The 19,287-nt window shown below is 44.2% G+C and overlaps 1 protein-coding gene across 5 annotated transcripts in view; it reads right to left on the bottom strand.

Moving 5' to 3' along the window:
• Positions 1-1,591: 1,591 nt before the first annotated feature.
• LOC118078202 (synaptotagmin-like protein 2) overlaps positions 1,592-19,287 on the bottom strand; it is a 53,765-nt gene continuing 36,069 nt past the window's right edge. For all 5 annotated transcript variants that reach the window (XM_035101960.3, XM_088664614.1, XM_035101955.3 and 2 more), the window contains 12 exons: positions 18,516-18,609; positions 16,606-17,739; positions 15,541-15,639; positions 13,601-13,692; positions 12,327-12,428; positions 11,535-11,704; positions 9,343-9,445; positions 8,654-8,815; positions 7,073-7,151; positions 5,423-5,522; positions 4,019-4,224; positions 1,592-2,844 (listed from right to left, as the gene is read on the bottom strand). In XM_035101960.3, coding sequence (XP_034957851.2) covers positions 2,699-2,844; positions 4,019-4,224; positions 5,423-5,522; positions 7,073-7,151; positions 8,654-8,815; positions 9,343-9,445; positions 11,535-11,704; positions 12,327-12,428; positions 13,601-13,692; positions 15,541-15,639; positions 16,606-17,739; positions 18,516-18,609 — 2,487 coding nt within the window. In that variant the 3' untranslated portion in view covers positions 1,592-2,698. The remainder of the gene's footprint in view (positions 2,845-4,018; positions 4,225-5,422; positions 5,523-7,072; positions 7,152-8,653; positions 8,816-9,342; positions 9,446-11,534; positions 11,705-12,326; positions 12,429-13,600; positions 13,693-15,540; positions 15,640-16,605; positions 17,740-18,515; positions 18,610-19,287) is intronic.

The following is a 19,287-nucleotide window of genomic DNA, read 5'->3' as shown; positions in this document are numbered from 1 at the left end:
GTCAGTGCCTGCCTTTGGAAAATTCCAGTCTATCATTACTTTCAGGCAAGATTCAATCACATGCTATCAATTCAATTGTAGTTGATTGGGATACCTTGTGTAACAAACCTGATTCCCGAAAAGTTCAGGCTTTTTTGCGATACGGAAAGTGATGGGAAAATTCACTGGGAAGTGTGGGTTTGATTGCTTTGATGCAGTATCATTTGTAAACAAATAAGAATGAATGTTCATTAAACTACCAGAAATATCTAATCTTACCCTGCATAAAGATAAAGGTGAACACTGAAGAAACAGGCTGTCTGCAAACCGCCTTTGAATCATTGACATCTTAGTCTAGAATAATCTTTGAACAGTTGATATGTTCACTTGCCATGATTCTGAGCGCTGAAAGAAGCTAGCTTTACTTGATAGTGCAAAACCTTTTCCCAATTCCTGTTTTACCATTACTTCTATATGCATGCATAGAAGGGAAATGTCTTTCACATTGTCCCAAAACTTGATTGTTGCAGTCAATGACCAGCATTAAAGAAGCAAAATAAGAAGCACATGGAACACATTTTCCAGGTGTCTATAGTAGGGCAAAATAGAAAAATAAATGTAGTGTAGAATAAAATAAAACGGACCTCAAAATTTTAAACGTTGCAGTCATATCATGAACTCCAAAGAGGAAAAATCGTAAGATGTCTGTCTGGGGTCAGTTCCAGGTGGGGGTTGCCTGCTGCAGCGCAGTACTTGCCTACACTGAGAGCAATAGATGCATTTTAACCTGAGAGGAGTAAAAGGATGCAAAATTCATTGGTTTAATGAGCAGCCGGAGATTTTAGCAATCTCCTGGCTGAAAAGAAGACTACAACAACAAGCGCTGTAGGACGCCATGCATGCAACAGTGCTTGCATCTGCGTTACCTGGGAGACAGAAACAATAAATCAATTGAACTGCAACATGCGTTTTCTTTTTCAGATGTCACTATGCAACAGCAGCGCCTCTGTTCCCAGAACATCTTGGAAAAGGCTGTAACCATCGCATTCAAGAATCATGAGCTGAAGGTGTTCAGTACTATGGCTGTGTGTACACACTCATTCATTTGTAGCACAAGAGTAGCTTTCTCAACCCAAAATTGTTTGTGCTCTTCCTCAATGTGCTGCTTTCAGTCTAAATTGATTCTAAACCCCGCCATCCACAAGTGAGGGAGCAGTTACTTGTTACTTGATATGCATTTGATTAGGCTACCCATACTTTCCTCCTCTCTGCACATTCCCTTGGTGAATGAAGGAGGAAGTGCCATTGGGCAGGTGTGGATACACCACCCATAGCTGGGAGAGTCTATATCTGCAACGATCCCCGGTGACAGTAACAAATAGCAACCTAGAGGTCTGCATCTCACAATAACCTCTGGGCCACCCCAAATCATACATGCATACCCCTGGGGACTGCCCTCTATAGCAGCCCCCACCCACCACTCCAATGTGGCCCTTGGGAGGTTGCCCCAAAGGGAATGCAGCCCTCAAGGTGAAAAAGCCCCCCTCCCCAACACTGCTAGAAAGCATGAGGCCCACTGATGGGGCTAAATAAATGGCAGCAAAACAACAGCTAGCAACCACAAACAAAATCGTCAGGTTTATTATATATATAATTAACATTCAAGGCACATATTCACAGACCCATATAAGGAGCGGCTACAGCATTAAGAGATCTTTCTGTCTTACAGGTAACATTCACAAGCATTGCACACCATGAAACACAAGTTTACATTGTTACAGGCCTTCTGGACGCACCCAAGAAAAATAGTGGCAAGTACCTATTTTATTTTTTTTGGGGGGGGGAGCATTTCCCATTTTTAAAGTGAAACATAAAGAGTATGGCAACACTGAAAAGGGGAAGTTATTTATATTTATTTGTGATATTTCTTACTTGCCTATCCTCATAATCTCCCACAACAGGTTTCAAAATCACAACATAAAGTTATAAAAACTGATTGTATTCAACAGATTCTATTCAACAAAGTCATTCCTGTGATGGCACAAAGGACTTCCACTTGCTCAATGGAAGTTCTCCTTCCTCTCCTCCCCTGTGTGCCCCCAAATCTCTTCTTAAGGTTCCAACCATCATTTAGGAGCTGAGGGCACAAAGGGAAGTTCCGTTGCTGAAGTGGAAGTCCTTGTGGTAACGGGATACCTTTGCCAGATACAACTCCAAGCTGTTCCAATTATGAAAAATAAACAAACCATTTGAACCAGGACAGAACAATATAATAAATTCAGCAAAAGAGATATTGTGCTCGCTTATGGATGCCACACCACAGTTTTTATTATAAGTTCCTCTGCCCAGAAAAACAAACAAACAAAACCATCATGGGAATAGTAATAGAACAGAAAATTCAAAAACCTATAAAATATTTACACCCCTTCTTCTTTGCCTTTGTGTACATTTCCAAAATCGAATTAAAGACAAAACAAAACTTAATTTGTAGTACATAATGTTGTGGAGGTATACAGTAGTTCTTCCATGCTTTTTACCTAAGCTGAAATGTGATATCAGCATTATATCGTTTCAGACCTCTCTTGGAATAAAAAAACAATACTTAGCTTCTTTGGAGTATGTCACATAGCGTTATGCTTACTGGCAGTCAATAGTCCTCCCCTGTCTATCACCTGTACTCAAAACTTCACCTCAGGTGATTCCCAGAGTTCCCAGAGTTTCATTTAAACTTCTTTTTCCCTGCCAAGGAGCGCAAAGGCAGTGATCCTTCAATCCATACATTTGGTGTCATCATCATTTCCTGCCAAAAGGCTACCTCCTCTTGTGTGGAATCCATCCAATCAACAGCAATCCCATAGCTAGAACCTTTGGTGGTGGGGGGGGGAGAGAGAGGGGTGGTGGTGGTGAATCACTGTAGAAATAATTGCAGGAAGGCCCTATCCCATGCTAAAGTGTTTCTTTTCTGAGTCTCCTGCATTCTCTGCAGGACTGTTATATACATAAGGAGCAATTACATTATGAACATATGGAGGAAGTAGGTAAAGCTTCCCCCCCTTCTCATAACACAAGAACTCATTGAAAACTAATGGAGCTGAATGTTGGAAGATTCAGGAGTCAGGACATGCTCTTCGCGTAATATGTAGTCAAACTATGGAACTGGATACAGTGGTGGCCACCAATAAGTATTTTTTATTTTCTTTAACAGTATTATTTGAAACAAAATAAAAAAATTCTTTCCAGTAGCACCTTAGAGACCAGCTAAGTTTGTCATTGGTATGAGCTTTTGTGTGCATGCACACTTCTTCCGATACACTGAAACAGAAGTTTCTTCCTTTTTAGTGTATCTGAAGAAGTGTGCATGCACACGAAAGCTCATACCAATGACAAACTTAGTTGGTCTCTAAGGTGCTACTAGAAAGAATTTATTTATTTATTTTTGACTACGGCAGACCAACACGGCTACCTACCTGTAACTAGAATTATTTGAAAATTAAGTTCTTGGTGCTGAGAACGGGCTGGGGCTTCCATTATGTTTAACAGCCTCTCCTGATCTCTTCTAAAACACCAAGGCAGACTTGGAGCTTCAAAGGAACCTAGGTTGCTAAAAGCTGCTGAATCTTCTTAAAGGGAAAGCAAACTGTAACAGGTAACAAGTTTAGATGGAGAGAGCTTCCGGATGGGATACCAGACTCTTTTCACCCACTCCAGTTTATCTGAGACTTACCCTTTCCAGAGACAATCAAATAAGTAAAAAATAGAATAAAAGCAACCCACTGCAACCACTAGCTTTCAAATTAAGCCCCCACCCCCAAAATCTGGAAGCCAACTGAATCTTACAAAAAACGCTACTTTTCAGCCAAGCCCTCCTTTTGAAGAAAAGCCTTCCCAGCACACACACATTTTCTTTCTTATTTAAATACACTCCAGGGTTAACATTCTGATGCCAGCTCTTTGTATTCATAGTAATTACTTGATGACAGACTGTGTTCCATGTTTCCATAAATGAAAATCAAAGGATGAGAGCAAGTGGCCCACTTACCTGTCCCTAGTCCCAGTCGAATGCCACCAAGGAAGTGATTGGTCAGCTTTTCATGATCCCAGACGGTCAGCTCCACACACGCATCCTTCAGATCTTCTGTGTGAAATCCATCATACACAATGGTGTGATTGAAGACGGGGTTTGAATCTCTCTTGACAATTCTGGTTTTCTGATAACTCTTCTTACTGGTGTCTGGAAGGACGTAGCTTAAAAAGAAGCAATGTTTCATGACATATATGCCAGCAGTTCTTTATTTGCATGTTCCTTCAAATACCACCCCTCTCTTGCAAGCAAATAACAATAATAGTAATTACAGCAGCAGTGGAACCTGAGGGTAAGGGGGCAGAGCAGCAGAAGCAGGACCGCCCTCCTAGTGGGGTATAGCTGCATTTGTTGTGACCAGGGTGGGGCGGGATAAGGTGGGGGTGGTGAGGTCAGGAGGACCTGAAGGGCACCAATGTCACCAACAGAGAGCTCCCCCAAACTTTCCCTGCCTTGGCAAGGGGTAGCAAAACTGCAGCAAGGAGGATGCTGCTTTCATTCTGAACACTCCATGTGATGATGCTGAGTAATACTTAACACTGGAATAGTTATTTCGATAGTTCAAAGTATATCGCCTGCATAGTCCATAGAATTCTAGAGCTGGAAGGGACCCTGAGGGTCATCTAAGTCCAATCCCCTGCAATGCCAATCCCCTAACCCTAACCCTCTCTGGGCTTCCCTTCACCTGAGTGGAATTAGTGGCCACATGAGATTAGGTTGAGGGGCACAGGATTCCAGTCCCTAATCTTCCTGTAATCCTCACAACACAATCCTGTAAGGGAAGTTGGTATTAATATCCCCCATAATGTAATGGGGGAGGGGAGGAAACTACTGAGGCTGAGAGAGGGGGGTTACCTAAAGTCACCAAGCGAGTTCACACTGGAGGGGAGCTTCAAACCATGGGCCTCCTTATTCTCAGCTTTATCCAATGGAGGCTGGCCCATTTGGTGCCCCCATCAACTTTATTCTAAGCTTGGCTGGCTCCCACCTGCTTCTTGCATGCATGTCCAGGGGGTGGCACTGCCTGCCAGGTTCCCCCTCTTTAATCTCCCTGTTGCCCTTGCAGAACTTAGCAGGCATGAGGATGGGGACAAAACTTGAATTAGTTGAGCCTGCCTGTCTTTGGCTCTGTTGCCACCTATGGTTGGTCTCCCTGCCTTCCGCCCAATGAGAACCAATCAGCACTGGCTCTGTCTCAGTCCAGCCTTAAAATATTATTTAAGGGGTTGCATGTTCCTAATATGCCTAATTCTGCACTGGGATTATAGATGTCCATGGTCAGAAAAGGAATTTATGTTAACTACAAATACATCTGTGTGTGCATGCACGCGCACACAGCTGCACGGCAAATGACATACATACCATTTCACAAAGGAATCCACTCCAGAAGGACGTAACTGTGGGAGGTCTTTAGTGTCTTTCACCCAGATATGGACCTCTCCGGATGCAGGACTTTTATGAGCTGCCATGAAGTAGGCATAGAAATCCTTAAACTTATAAGTTTGCAAGTGCCAATACTTCATAGTTATAATAAAAGAGGTCTAAACAGAGAGTGAAATGCGATGGAGTGGCCAGAATATTGGACTCAGTGGTGGACAGGGCCTAGGAAAGGTGCCATTAAGTATGGGGAATACTGTAGCTCAGTGGAAAGCATCTGTTTTGCAGGTCCCAGATTCAATCCCCAGCAGCTCCAAGTACAGTGGTGAGAGAAGACCACAGCCTTAAATCAGGAATCCCCAAACTGCGGACCTCCAGATGTTTTGGCCTACAACTCCCATCATCCCTAGTTTACAGGACCAGTGGTCAGGGATGATGGGAATTGTAGTCCAAAACATCTGGAGGGCTGAAGTTTGGGGATGCCTGGCCTTAAATCCTGCAGAGCCACTGCCAGTCACTGTAGACAATAGTGGGATTGAGAGACCAATGGTTTGACAGCTCTTTATGTTCCTATGACTAGGGACAAGGATATTTCAAACCCCCACTCAGCTATGAAGCTCGTTGGGTGACCTGGGCTCAGTTGCTGTCTCCCAGCAACTCTACCTTGCAGAGACAGTTGTGTACAGCTAGGAGACTGCTGCTAACCACCAGAACATGCCATTTGAGGGGGTTCTCTCACTCTGCCTAATGGTAGAGCTGGCCCAGCATAGGAAGCTGACTTAGACTGGGTTAGAACATTGCTTCATCTATCCCAGTACTGTCTATTATGACCGACAGCAGTCTTTGGTCTTCTTTAGCCCTATCTTGAGATGCAAATGGTTGAATCTGAGACCTTTTCCATGCAAAGCACTGAGCTATGGCCCTCACCCCATTGAGCTACAGCTCTTTCCCCCAGGTGCTGGCCTGTTCCATAGCATGAGGTTTACTTCTGACTACACACACATAGGGTTGCTTTGCTGGTGACCATGAGCCAGCCATTCCCTCTCAACCTAACCTACCTTACAGGACTGTTATGGGAATTAAGAGGGGAGAACAACATAGACCTCAGCATGAAAGGACCCCATAGGTCTCTATGATTCTGTTCTGAGTTGGTCCAACTACTCTTCCTAATTGTCCAATATTCAGTGCTGCTGGGCTGGGGGGAGAATTCTCAAATTCCCTCCTCTCCTCCTCTCTTTCGAGATCTTTAGGGATTCAATTTCAGTCCTCAGCTCTTCTCACTCCACACACTGTCCCGGGGTGACCTTTTTTAGTACAACTTGTGTTCCAAAGAATTCAAATTGCAATACGATAAAAGAAAGTATGTAAGAAATAAAAGAAGCAGGTAAATAAATAAAAAATCAAAATGAATATTTAATGTTGACATGTTGTGAAACACCTGAATGAAGCTCAAAGACCACTGGTGATCCATGGAACACAGTTTGGGAAACCCTGATATATGTAGTGTCACTTGCGGCGGCAAGGGGTCCATTCTGATTCAAAATAATATATAATAACGAGCATGGGTGGTGTGCAGTACCCAACCCTCTAGTAACATGGAGATGCTTTCTGAAATCTGCACTGTTGTGTTTTTACCTGGACTGCTTGGTGGGATATACCTGATGGAGAGGTTCATCACACCCCGATGGTCGACATGATTGATGGCTGAGAGGATCTGAAAGAGAAAGGGCTCTGAGAAGCATGGTGTGCGGAAAACCACAGTGAGGGATTTCAGATCAGCTGGTGATCAGATCCAAACAAATCCTGAAAACCTATGCTGAAAATTCAATCAAATTTCTCTCCATCAAAATCAGCAAAATTGCCTCTGGGCAAAACTAGATTGTAAGGGGCAATGCTGATCTCTTTTCCATGGCAGTTGAGAGTAGTTTTTAAATGAAATGCAGCCCTTGTAGGCTGTGATCAGGAGTAGAAGCATAAAAGCAGGGTGGTCAGGTTTGACTGTTTCCACCACTAGAAGCCTACACAAGGACTTCTGCTAGCACAACAGGGCTTTGGGTCGTCCCTAAATTGGCTCAGGAGGATCAGGAAAGCCACCAGAATAGCACACAAGGGAAGGAAAGGACAGTAAGCAAGTAGAAATGCTGGCTGCACTAATGGAGAGACTTGCTTAACATTATGTTGAAATTCTCCTTGTTGATCTAGGGTAAGCTGAACAAGAGTACAGTGGTACCTTAGGTTACAGACGCTTCAGGTTACAGACTCCACTAACCCAGAAATAGTATCTCAAGTTAAGAACTTTGCTTCAGGATGAAAACAGAAATTGTGCGGCGGCCGTGCAGCAACAGCAGGAGGCCCCATTAGCTAAAGTGGTACCTCAGATTAAAAACAAGTTTCAGGTTAAGAACGGACCTCCAGAACGAATTAAGTTCTTAACCTGAGGTACCACTGTATATAGTTTGAAGAGAAATGAACAGAGAGAGTTTGCCTTTCTTAGAACTGGCCTTAAGAAATTCCACAACATATACAGTACTGAGGAAAACCCCCTCACAGCTACAAAGCCAATCAGAGCATGAGTTACCTCAGCAAGGATCATGCTATTTTGACTGGTTGCTAGGCAACACCCCCACTCCATTTATACCCCACATTGTTCTCCAAGCAACTAAAAATGTCGTACAGTGGAACCTCGGGTTGCGGATTTAATCCGTGATGGAGGCACATCAGCAACCTGCAGCGTTCGTATCCCGCAGCGCTGCGTCTGCGCACACGTGTGACACAATTTGGGACTTCTGCGCATGCAGAAGCGGCGAAACCAGGAAGTAACCCTTTCCAGTACTTCCGGGTTTCCCGTGGTACACAGCCTGAAAACGCCAAAGCGTCTGTAACCCACTGTACCACTGTACTGTATATGGATCTTCCCCTTTTTATTTAATACTCACAGCAACTCTGTGAGGTGGGTTAGGCCAAGAGGCAGTGGCAGGAAGGCCCAAGGTCACCCAGTGAGCTTCATGGCCAAGTGGGGATTTGAACTTGGTCACCCAAGTCCTAGCCCTTCCATGCTAACCACTACAGCACACTGTCTCCGTTCCAGAAATGGGTGTGTGTGTCCATGCGTGAATGACTGAAGTTTTCTTAACAGAAAAATGTGAATGTATGATTAAACACTTCACCCTATATAAGAACCTATATTTAGCAGGATCCCTGCTGAACCATACTTACCCGTGGCTTGAGCATATACCAGTTCAGTTTATTGTTCTGCCAGTCCCAGCTGGCAAGGTCTATTTCCACCTCGCCCAGGAAACTATTGCGTCCCAAAGGGTCATTGTGCCAAATGGAGAGGTTTAGTTTTTGAATCAGCAGGACCATTTTCTCTATTTTGTACTGAGGAGAAAGGAGAACGGACTTTTATCACTTTGCACACATTGTTTTTACTTCTGTTCTCCTAATGGTCATCATCTCATAGTGCTGAGTGGAGGGTTCTGGGGGCAGGGGCAAAGTATTGATGGAATTAAGCAGCACTGAGCTGGGTAATCGCTTGGATAGGAGACCACCAGACAGTTCACAGAAGAACAGGACGCATATGTAGATATGGATCATTGTTATCCCATTCAACTGAAGCTAAACACAGCTTTTGCTCACAATAAAAAGAGGAACACACTGTAGTTCGCCCTGCTATGCATTTGTTTTATAAACAACAAATGGGACCTGAAACTAAATACTTCAGTGTATCATCACCTCTTAATTCCTGTTCATGGTTCCAGCCAGCAGCCAGCCATGCCCTCTAGAGGATATTCTCAGTAGTGGTCCTGAGCTCTAGTGTGATGGGAGCCTGAGATTGGATTCAGAATTATATCCTCAATTCCACCTCCTCCATTCCCACAAATCCTTCCTAGGTATTTATTCCTTACCCGCAACACCTCACTGAAAATGGGGTTCACAGTTCTTTTCTTCACAGACGTCTTCCTCTTGCCCATCCGTGCTTTGTCTGGAAGCAGGTAGGTTTTGACGTACCTGTGAAGAGGCAGCCACTGAGTTAACATTCAATACAGTTTTAGGATCTTGCATACAAACAGGAGACGCCTGACAGTCAGCTACTGCAGGCTTGTCAACATGGTGTCTGTGCTGATGGAGCCAGGGTCAAATATAGGGTTGGTCACCAACTTAAATGGCCTTAAAAAGGGATTAGACCCCATATATACCCATTCGACCACTTGGATCTACAGAACTGGCAGTATAACAGGTGCCACATAGTAATACTCAATGCACATTTCTAAGAAATTGGTACTTTAGTGTGGCAGCACCCAGACTTTGGAACTCCCTGTCTATTTGACAATAGGCAGGCACCTTCATTATGGTGCCTGTGATAAACAGTTTTGCTTAGGCAAGCCTACCCAGATATGCAGCATGTTGACTTGTGCTTTAATATGTTTTTAGCTTATTAATTTTTTTTTTGCTGAAATTGAAATTTGCTGAAATTGACTGTATGGACTATGCTTTTATATGGACAGTTCTGTATTAAAGGAGAATGCGTATTTTCCTTTTTGTTCATTTGGGGGTTAGGGAGTTTATCTTCGAAGCCTGATATGCCCTGCAGCAGAGTTTGGAAGAGTGAACTTCATGGTGGATAAAGATCCTGACACATCTCCCATCTGAGGTCCCTCATGACTTCCTGTTGCCTGTGACCTGCTGGGCAGAGATTGTGATGGGCAGGGGGCAGGCAGAAAAAGGATATATATGCAGGTAAGTAGGCTGGAGACACCAGTTCATGCCAGAACTCAAGAGACATCAAAAGGCTTTTGTATGCCTGGGAGAGAGGTGGCAAAAGAGATATGTACTGGGGAAGGGCAACAAAGTAGAGTGTTATTTTACAAGGAATGTCTGCATTCTTCCTCTGAAAATGAAGTATAGTATGTTTCATTTGCAAAGTTATGCAAAGTTTGCTGGACTACTCAGTCAGCTGAAGGCTGGTTTGGGTGCTAGCTCTTGTCAGCCCAGCCCACCAGCCATGGAGAAGAGCTAAATGCACAGTATTATTCAGTCCAGATCCTCAGATGTTGTGTTGGACTACAATTTCTAAACTGGCTGGGGATGATGAGAGTTGTACTCCAACAGTCAACTGCTTCCAGTTACAAGAAAGTGGATTCCAACTAAACATCAGGAAGAAGAACTTATGGGAAGAGCTGTTCGTCAGTGGAACTGACTCCCTTGGAAGGTGGTGGGCTCTCCCTCCTTGGAGATCATGGGTAGGCAAACTAAGGCCCGGGGGCTGGATCTGGCCCAATTGCCTTCTCAATCTGGTCTGCAGACGGTCCGTGAATCAGTGTGTTTTTACTTGAGTAGAATGTGTGCTTTTATTTAAAATGCATCTCTGGGTTATTTGTGGGGCATGGGAATTCATTCATTTTTCCCTTCAAAATATAGTCCGGGCCCCCACAAGGTCTGAGGAACAGTGGACCGGCCCCCTGCTGAAAAAGTCTGCTGATCCCCGTTGGAGGTTTCTAAGGAGAGGCTGAAAGCTCATCTGTCATTGATGCTTTAGTTGACTTCCAACTCTACAGTTCTATAATTTTATGAACATCTGTGGACAGAGGGCTAAAGATGGATTTATAGCACACCTGCCCTCTATGCACGCTCTGAGTGCTTGATTACCGGTACTTCCCTCCTGGGATGTCCATGTGTGGCTAATATTCCACCTACATGTGGATAATCCAAAGCACATGGCAAATTTCCCAGATAATCTCTGGTAACTGACCATGCAGGCTGTTCCTACATGTACTAGATATTATTTGTACAGGCAACATTTGAATCTTATGGTCCTGAGCAGATGTCCAGGGATGCCAGAGGCAGGCATGTAATGGAATCAAGGTCAGCAGCTATGCTCTGGTCCCCTTCCATATCTATGAGACCCACCAGGGAGATACTGTCCAACCTAGTCCTAAAAATCTCTTACAATTAATTGGCAATGACAGTGCTATTTCCCTCCCCACCCCAATTCCAGAGTTTAGAATTTTAGCACCAGGTCCCCAAGAGGAACTGCTGGAATGCCTCAGCAACATTCATGAAATGTATGCTTTGCTACAACATTTTAACTTCCACTTACGGGTCTGTCCTTCCTTTCTTCTCATCCACAATGGCCAGGTCCTTGCACTGAGAAACGAAAATTTGAAATTCCCGGTTCTTCTCATCATAATCCAGGGCAAACTGAACGTGTCCCTTGGCATCGACACTCCCAAAATCACCACTGTACACACTCAGGACGCTGCCACTCACCTGTCCAAGGTGCAAGAGAGACATTCATTCATTGTTAGAAGGTCTATAGCAGGCATCCCAAAACTTCGGCCCTCCAGATGTTTTGGACTACAAATCCCATCGACCCTGACCACTGGTCCTGAAAGCTAGGGATCATGGGAGTTGTAGGCCAAAACATCTGGAAGACCGCAGTTTGGGGATACCTGGTCTATAGGTTCAGGATTGCTTTATAATGTGGAGAAATGACCCAAATTGGTTCTGTGTACACAACATACTTTTAAAACACATGGATTCCCCCAAAGAATCCTGGGAACTGTAGTTTACCCCCTCCACAGAATTACAATTCCCAGCATTCTTAACAAATGACACTGAGAGCCAGTGTGGTGTAGTGGTTAGAGTATCAGACTAGGACCTGGGAGACCAGGGTTCAAATCCTCTCTCAGCCGTGAATTTCATTAGATGATCTTGGTCCAGATCTTGGTCCTAGGGGTCTCAAATTTCAGCGGCACCCTGTGTGATGCCAGAATTAGCACCCCCCTATTCAATTCTAAATAAGAGTTGCAACATCTCCTGCGGCACCCCTGAGGCTTCATGCCCAGTGCAACCGAATCAATCGTGCTCCTCTAAATCTGTCTCTGCTTACCGAGGAGACGGAGGCCATATCAGAGGAGTGGCTCCCCACACTGGGTGTCTTCTTGTGCCTGCTGAACTGGAAGCTGATTTCTGAAGCTGTGTCTGATTCCGTCTGCAAATCAAGCCAAGGTGGATATTAATTATTGGTCATGGAATGTTTGAGTGTTTTGCTGCAATGGGAATTGGAAAGGATGGAGGGATGTGATTGGTGCAAGCACAAGCAGAAGATGGTTTTGAATGACTATGGTTCTTGACTTCCTGATTTTTATTATTGCATCAGAATGCTTTTTGTGGGAAGGGGGATATCCACCTGATTTTTCTTATTAAAGTAGAGAGGGCTTGGAATAAAGTTGTTCAGTTTAATGAAGTTTAACTGTTTTAGTTCAAAAACATCAGAAAGCAGTTGTCATAATTGCCAGGTGCACTGATGTGAATTAAGTTAATCTCGGGTAGAACTTTGAACAGTTCCTACTTCATCTTCAAGTCCATTTTCTTGAAAGTGGTTCTCTCAACCTTTTCTTAGCCCTCTAGTGGCTATTGTGGACCATTTACCAGAAGTAATGTAAAGGTAAAGGGACCCCTGACCATTAGGTCCAGTTGTGACCGACTCTGGGGTTGCGGCACTTATCTCGCATTATTGGCCGAGGGAGCCAGCATACAGCTTCCAGGTCATGTGGCCAGCATGACAAAGCCGCTTCTGCGAACCAGAGCAGCACACAGAAACGCCGTTTACCTTCCTGCTGTACCTTCCCTATTTATCTACTTGCACTTTGACGTGTTTTCGAACTGCTAGGTTGGCAGGAGCTGGGACCGAGCAACGGGAGCTCACCCCATCGCAGGGATTCAAACCGCCGACCTTCTGATCAGCAAGCCCTAGGCTCTGTGGTTTAACCCACAGCGCCACCTGTGTCCCAAATAGCTCTAGTGGCTACTGTGGGCCATTTACCAGCAGTAATGTATTTATCCTTAACTCTGGAAGTGCATGCTCAATTCTGACCAAACTAAGCCTCGTGCTAGGAGGGACTCATTGGTTGCATGTGAATTTTTCCAACTTTCCGACCCCACTACCCAGGGAGTTCTGAGAACTGCAGTCCTGTGAGGGGAAATAAGGGTTTCCTAACAACTCTCAGCACCCTTAAACTAAGTTACAGCTCCCAGTATTCTTTGCAGGGAAGACGTGACTGTTAAAGTGGTATAAAAGTCCTGTAAATATTTGGTGCAGTTGCAGCCTGAGCAGCAAAAGGACTTAGTAAACATGATACAGGCAGACCAACATAGTCCTACCTCAGACAGCAGGAGAGGAGTGGATTTCCTGAAGTCTTTGGCTCTCTCAGGCTCAAGATACTGGTGGTTTGGCACCTGGGGCTTAGTGTATGCTGGAAACAATAAAAGAAAACATATTAACATAAAGATTGTATCCTGTTCTCTGAAGCAAGAAAACCAGTTTTATTATCTGTCTAAACCATTAGATATAGAGACTGTGGCAAACCAAGCAGCTTTAAAAAATATGTGTTAGATTGCACTCACATATTCTTAAGCCTGTTTCTTTTCCTTTTTTAAATATCATTAGCCATTTTCTATTTTTCTAGAAAAAGAGGTGCTGGAACTCACCATGAACACCTCCCCCGTTCTCTTGGAACAGAAATGGTGCCCACCTGAAAGTCACTGGAACTGGGTTCCAGTGAGTTCTTGCCTTTAAAAAGCCCATGACAAAAGCATGGCAACTAAAACAGTTAAAGAGGAATACAGTACAGTGGTACCTCGGGTTATGAACACAATTGGTTCCGGAAGTCTGTTCATAAACTGAAGCGTTCATAAACTGAAGCGAACTTTCCCATTGAAAGTAATGGAAAGTGGATTAATCCGTTCCAGACGGGTCCGCGGAGTACTCAACCTGAAGCGTACTTAACCCGAAGCATGGGTGTACTGTAATTGGTTCCGGAAGTCTGTTCATAAACTGAAGCGTTCATAAACGAAGCGAACTTTCCCATTGAAAGTAATGGAAAGTTAATTAATCCGTTCCAGATGGGTCCGCGGCATTCGTAAACTGAAAATTCGTAAACCGAGGTGTTCATAAACCGAGGTTCCACTATATGTACTGTATCAGTGTTTACACATGGATTCAGCGCCATCTGTTGGTTGAAATCAAAATTGCTGGATTGCCAAAAGCAGTTGGTGAAATTAGTGTACCGTAAATAAGGCAAAGGATTTAATAAATTGTGTAGATTGTAGATTTAATAAATTGTGTATTTAGGAGTCTGTTACAGAATCAGTGGTGTTCATGATCAGTGGGGGTTGTTGCTGTTGCATTGTCCACGTGTTGTCTTCATCAAAGTGTCATCCTGTATTACTTCTGCATTTCACTGGTAAGTAAAAACAACCCCTTATAAGTTGACTACTGGTGTGGGAGCTCGTAAGAAAGGATTCCAAATATTCAGGAATCCTTCCCCACCCTTGCCAAATAATTTTTATTGATTTTCCAAATTTTACCAAATCAGCCACAAAATAAAACAAATTTAATACATTTTTTTTAAAACAACAACAACACACAAACTGGTTTCCCATACTCTATTCTTGAAGAATCCTTTAGGTGTGTTCAGCCAAATGCACTTACAATCTTACAACAGACCAGGGGTGTTTTAGCCAAGCCAGTGTCAGCTGGGTGATACAGAATTCTGCTGGAAACGGGTGCAGGAATCATTGCAATGCACATGTTCGTTTGAAGTCAGGAATGGAAATCAGGTGAGTATGACCGATATTTGATGTAGCTTTTTTTTTTAACTTCACAATTGTTACATTAATAATTATGTTATTTGCTGCACTGTGTTTGATGTTCCCCTTCTACTGAAATTAATTACGTAATTAATAATGTTAGCTTTGGCCGTAGCTCTTAGCAAAACAAACAATTTCCTCCAGCAGGAACAGCAATGTTGGGGGGCAGGGAAGGAGTAGGGCTAACATGCACAACCCCCACTCCACTCTAAGAGCATTTTCCTTTTGAACACCTAAAGGCAGGTGGGCTGCAAATGTCTTGAAAGGCCTTCCAGATGGTTGGGCTCCTCCACCCTATTCTGTTTCCTTCTTCTCCAGCAGGCAGCAAAACCAGGAGATTTGTCAAGCCTGCTGCGTATGACTGATAGGTTCAGCTCCGTGTGTTACAACTTTTGCCAGCTTGCTTTGTTAGAAAAAGCCAGGCCAGTGGATTGAAGCAAGCTGTTACTTACTTTCTGTGGTAGTGTAAATGTTCACCATGCTCTTCGCAAGGCTATAGCCATTGGCGCGTATTAATTTCTTGGCAGCCGGAGAATGATGTTCATTTCCCTCTGGAATAAATTGGAAAACAAGCAGGTGTGTATTAAACAATGTAAGACATTGGCATTATTGTAACCAAGGTTTGAACAGGATGGCTTCCACCTCCCCCTAAGCTTTCCCCTCCTATTCTTTGTTTATTTGATCTAGAGATTATGGCTTGTGGTCCTGGAGCTTGTGTACACAGCTGGGCCTTCTGGCTTACATTGTTCTGCTCCAGCAGCTCTCCAGACCTGGGTTAGTTTGTATTAACACACTGCTGGCCACCCAGGTCAGTTGCTGCCAGCTTGCAAATGAAGATGAGCTGTTTGTAATATTGATTCCAGTTTTTTAGTCCATAGCTAAGCAGACCAAGGGTGGAGAACCTGTGGCTCTCCAGATGTTGTTAGACTACAACTCTGATCTTCCTGGACCATCCACTGATGGAACACTCAGGGTCCGTCCTCATAGTAGATAATTGTCTCTGATTGTAGATAGTAGATAATTGTCTCTCACCAGCTGGCCTGGTGAGAGTTGGAGTCCAACAACATCTGAAGAGACACAGGCTCCCCAGCCCCTGGAAAAGACAAGCCTAGAGAAGGGGCAACTGCACTGGAGGAATAATTATGGTGGTTGGATTTCCGAAAATAAAAATGGCTGTTTATAAGTAAGCTGAGATAAGGCACCAACTTGTAGCTTAATTGTTGTTTAAGATGTATATGATGGTAGCTTACTATCCTAGATGTTTTTAAACAGATGACAATATTTTACTTAATATTTTCTACGTTTGATTGGCAATGTGATATGTGCATGTTGGTACAGGGTTGCAGCCCATGTTAGTCTTACTCAGAGTAGACCCACTGGACTTAATGGGCATGACTAACTTAGGCCCATTAACTTTAATGAGTCTACTCTAACTTATCTGGGTACAACCTCAGGTTTTTGTTTTTGTTTTGTATCAACCAGCACAAAACTATGTATAACTAGCAAAGCATCAGTACCTGAAAGCATGGAAGAATCCACTTCCGGAGCGACTCCTCTTTCATCTACTGCCTCGTTTTGTAGTGGGTCCTCTGCAAGGCTACTAGGCCCATCTTTAAGTTGCTTCTTTACCATTTCCAGGTTGTCTTGAAAGCCCAAGTCAGAACTTATTTCCACAGTGCTACCAACTTTATCAACATCCTCTGAAGATACAGAATCTATCAATATCTGAACCCTACCTGCTAATGAATCAGTCTTGCGTTTGCTTTCGTCAGCCATGACAAACTCATCAGCAGGGGTCTCTGGCTCAAAAATGATGCCAGTCCGTTCTTTAGCCGGTGCCTCTATTTTGACTGATGGCACTCGAATTGGCAACTTTGATCTCCTTGTGCAACGTGGTACCTTCTTCTCCTCCTCCACTGGAGACTGCTTCCCATTCCCATCACTTAGGCTATTTCTGTTGGTCATTGCCCCTTTGCTTCTGCCATACGTGGACCGGGGGATTGCAGATCCCGATCCTTTCCTTGGGGGAGCTACGTAAGTGGGCTCATCTTCACTGGAAGACAAGGTGACTGGCTTCCTGTAGGGGATTCTGGCTTTGGGGTGTATATTAGAAGTGGCCTTGTCGTCACCATTTTGGCTGTTATTAGACTGGGCTGAGAGAGGTCGGTTCAGTTTTGATGGCCTTCCATTGACCTCTGTGGTGCTGGCCTTTTCTGCTGAGATTTCAGATACATCATTAGCCAAGAGTGGCTCCCCACCCTTCTCCCAAAAGCTCTTCAGGTTCTTAAAGTGTTCCCGATCCAGACCAATCGCCTCATCTTTATTGTTGCTAGATGAGATTGTATAATTGGCTCCTTGTTTGACAGAACAGCCGTTTTCCCAATCTAGAGTGGGTAATTTTGAACTCTTTGCTAGACCAAATTCGGGATTCTCAGCTCCATTAGCTATAACTGTGCTGGGTTGGAATGGTCCTTTGTTGGACACCTTCTTCACGGGTATTTTGCTGGAAGGGCTAAATTCTTCCTGTGGAACTGGTGAGAATGTGCGGCTTTCTGAAGGAGCATCTGCAACATCCCCACCAGTCGAGTAAGAAAAATCATCAAGATCCTTTTCAGAAAGCTTTGTGGATATTGCTGAGGGTATTTCATGACCTGCAACAAAAAGAGAACCCCAAGAGTCTGTTCAGAGCATCATTGACAGAACTACACCCAACTGCTTTGCAATTACAAGGTGTTCTGAACTAGTGTTTTCCAGTCTGGTTTCCTCTAGAGGTTTTGCAATACAACTCCCATGAACCCCAAACATCATTTCCAATGCTCACAAATGATGGTAGCTGAAGATCAAAACATCTAGAGGGTACCAGGTTGGGGAAAGCCTACTTAGCAAATACAGTAACCCCATAATTCATTATGGGCAACTGACTGTTATCAGGAAGTGCATACCATCCAACTGGGCTATGTGGATGTCCTCATTCTGTGCTCTTCTATGATTCTTTCAGCTCTGGAGAAAGCAGTGTGCAACTACACATTGCAAAGCAAACCTGGGATTCCCAATTGCAATGGCAGTGTGTACGGTATGGTGGAGCTGAGACCAGTATTTGCTGCTGCTGACTTGGGCAGGGCTGGAGCAGAGGTGAAGTTGGGGCTGTATGGGTGCATCAGTGGGGCATCGGTGGGGCCACCAATTTAGTACTTCTGCTGGTTCAACTCACAGGGTTTAGACCTTGCAGTGGCCCCATCCAGGTAAGCTGCTACACTCACCTACCACCTGACCTCAGATGGCAATGCAGGGATGGAATATGGGCCAGGAAGAATTACTGGGAGGGAGGGAGAATGTTTTACCCTTCCTTCACCTGCTGATTCTCCCCTGTAAATGTGCCTCCCTGAAAAGAAGCCCCCAATGCTTAACTTCAAGAAATGAAACATACCTTTTCCATACCCTTGCGAGTTGCTTCTTGTAACCAGGAAAGGACTTATACCAACGCCACTGTCTGCTGGAGAGATATCTTCTAGGCTCGATCTCTGAAGAGGAAAATATGACTTATTTATTTATTTACTAAGAGAATCTGTACCCTGCTCCCCAGCCAAAAAGGCTCTCAAGAGCAGCTTGTATACGATCAAGACCAGACAGACAGCCCTTACCCATAGGCTTACAACCTTAAAAAAAAGAACCAATGGAAGAGAGGGAAGAGGAAAATCAAATTCACAACTCAGGCCCCAATTTCTAAGCAGTTGTATTGTAGCGACCAGTTGGCACAGTTCAGGGGCAGGAGATGCCTGATGGAGCTGGGCCTCCAACAAAGCTCCAAATCCCAGCTATCCCACCGAGGGGGGAATGGCTGCCCTCAGATGACAGAGATATTTATTCAGGCTAAAAGTGGTACAGGCTCAGCAGCAGAAGTCATTATTCCAAGGGAAGAGATTCATAATGAAACAGAAGCTACAAAGATGCCCCAATGGTTGACATACCCCACCCACCACGCTTTTAAAAACAAAGTGGATGTGAGCTCACTCATGAGACTCTCCCTATCACTCTACAATTCTGCTGCATGTCACATACACACACATTCCATTTGGGTGCAGTTGTTGTGTTTTGGGAGGGAGCCTGACATGTAAACCATGTCCAGGGGCTTTTTTCCAATCAAGTGTTATATGAATGAAATACATTGCCCAGGAGAACCTCTCTCTTTGCTGCCTTGC

Source organism: Zootoca vivipara, chromosome Z2 (assembly GCF_965207765.1).
Source record: "Zootoca vivipara chromosome Z2, rZooViv2.hap1.1, whole genome shotgun sequence".
Taxonomy (NCBI): Eukaryota; Metazoa; Chordata; class Lepidosauria; order Squamata; family Lacertidae; genus Zootoca; species Zootoca vivipara.
This window is presented reverse-complemented; position numbering and strand designations above follow the sequence as displayed.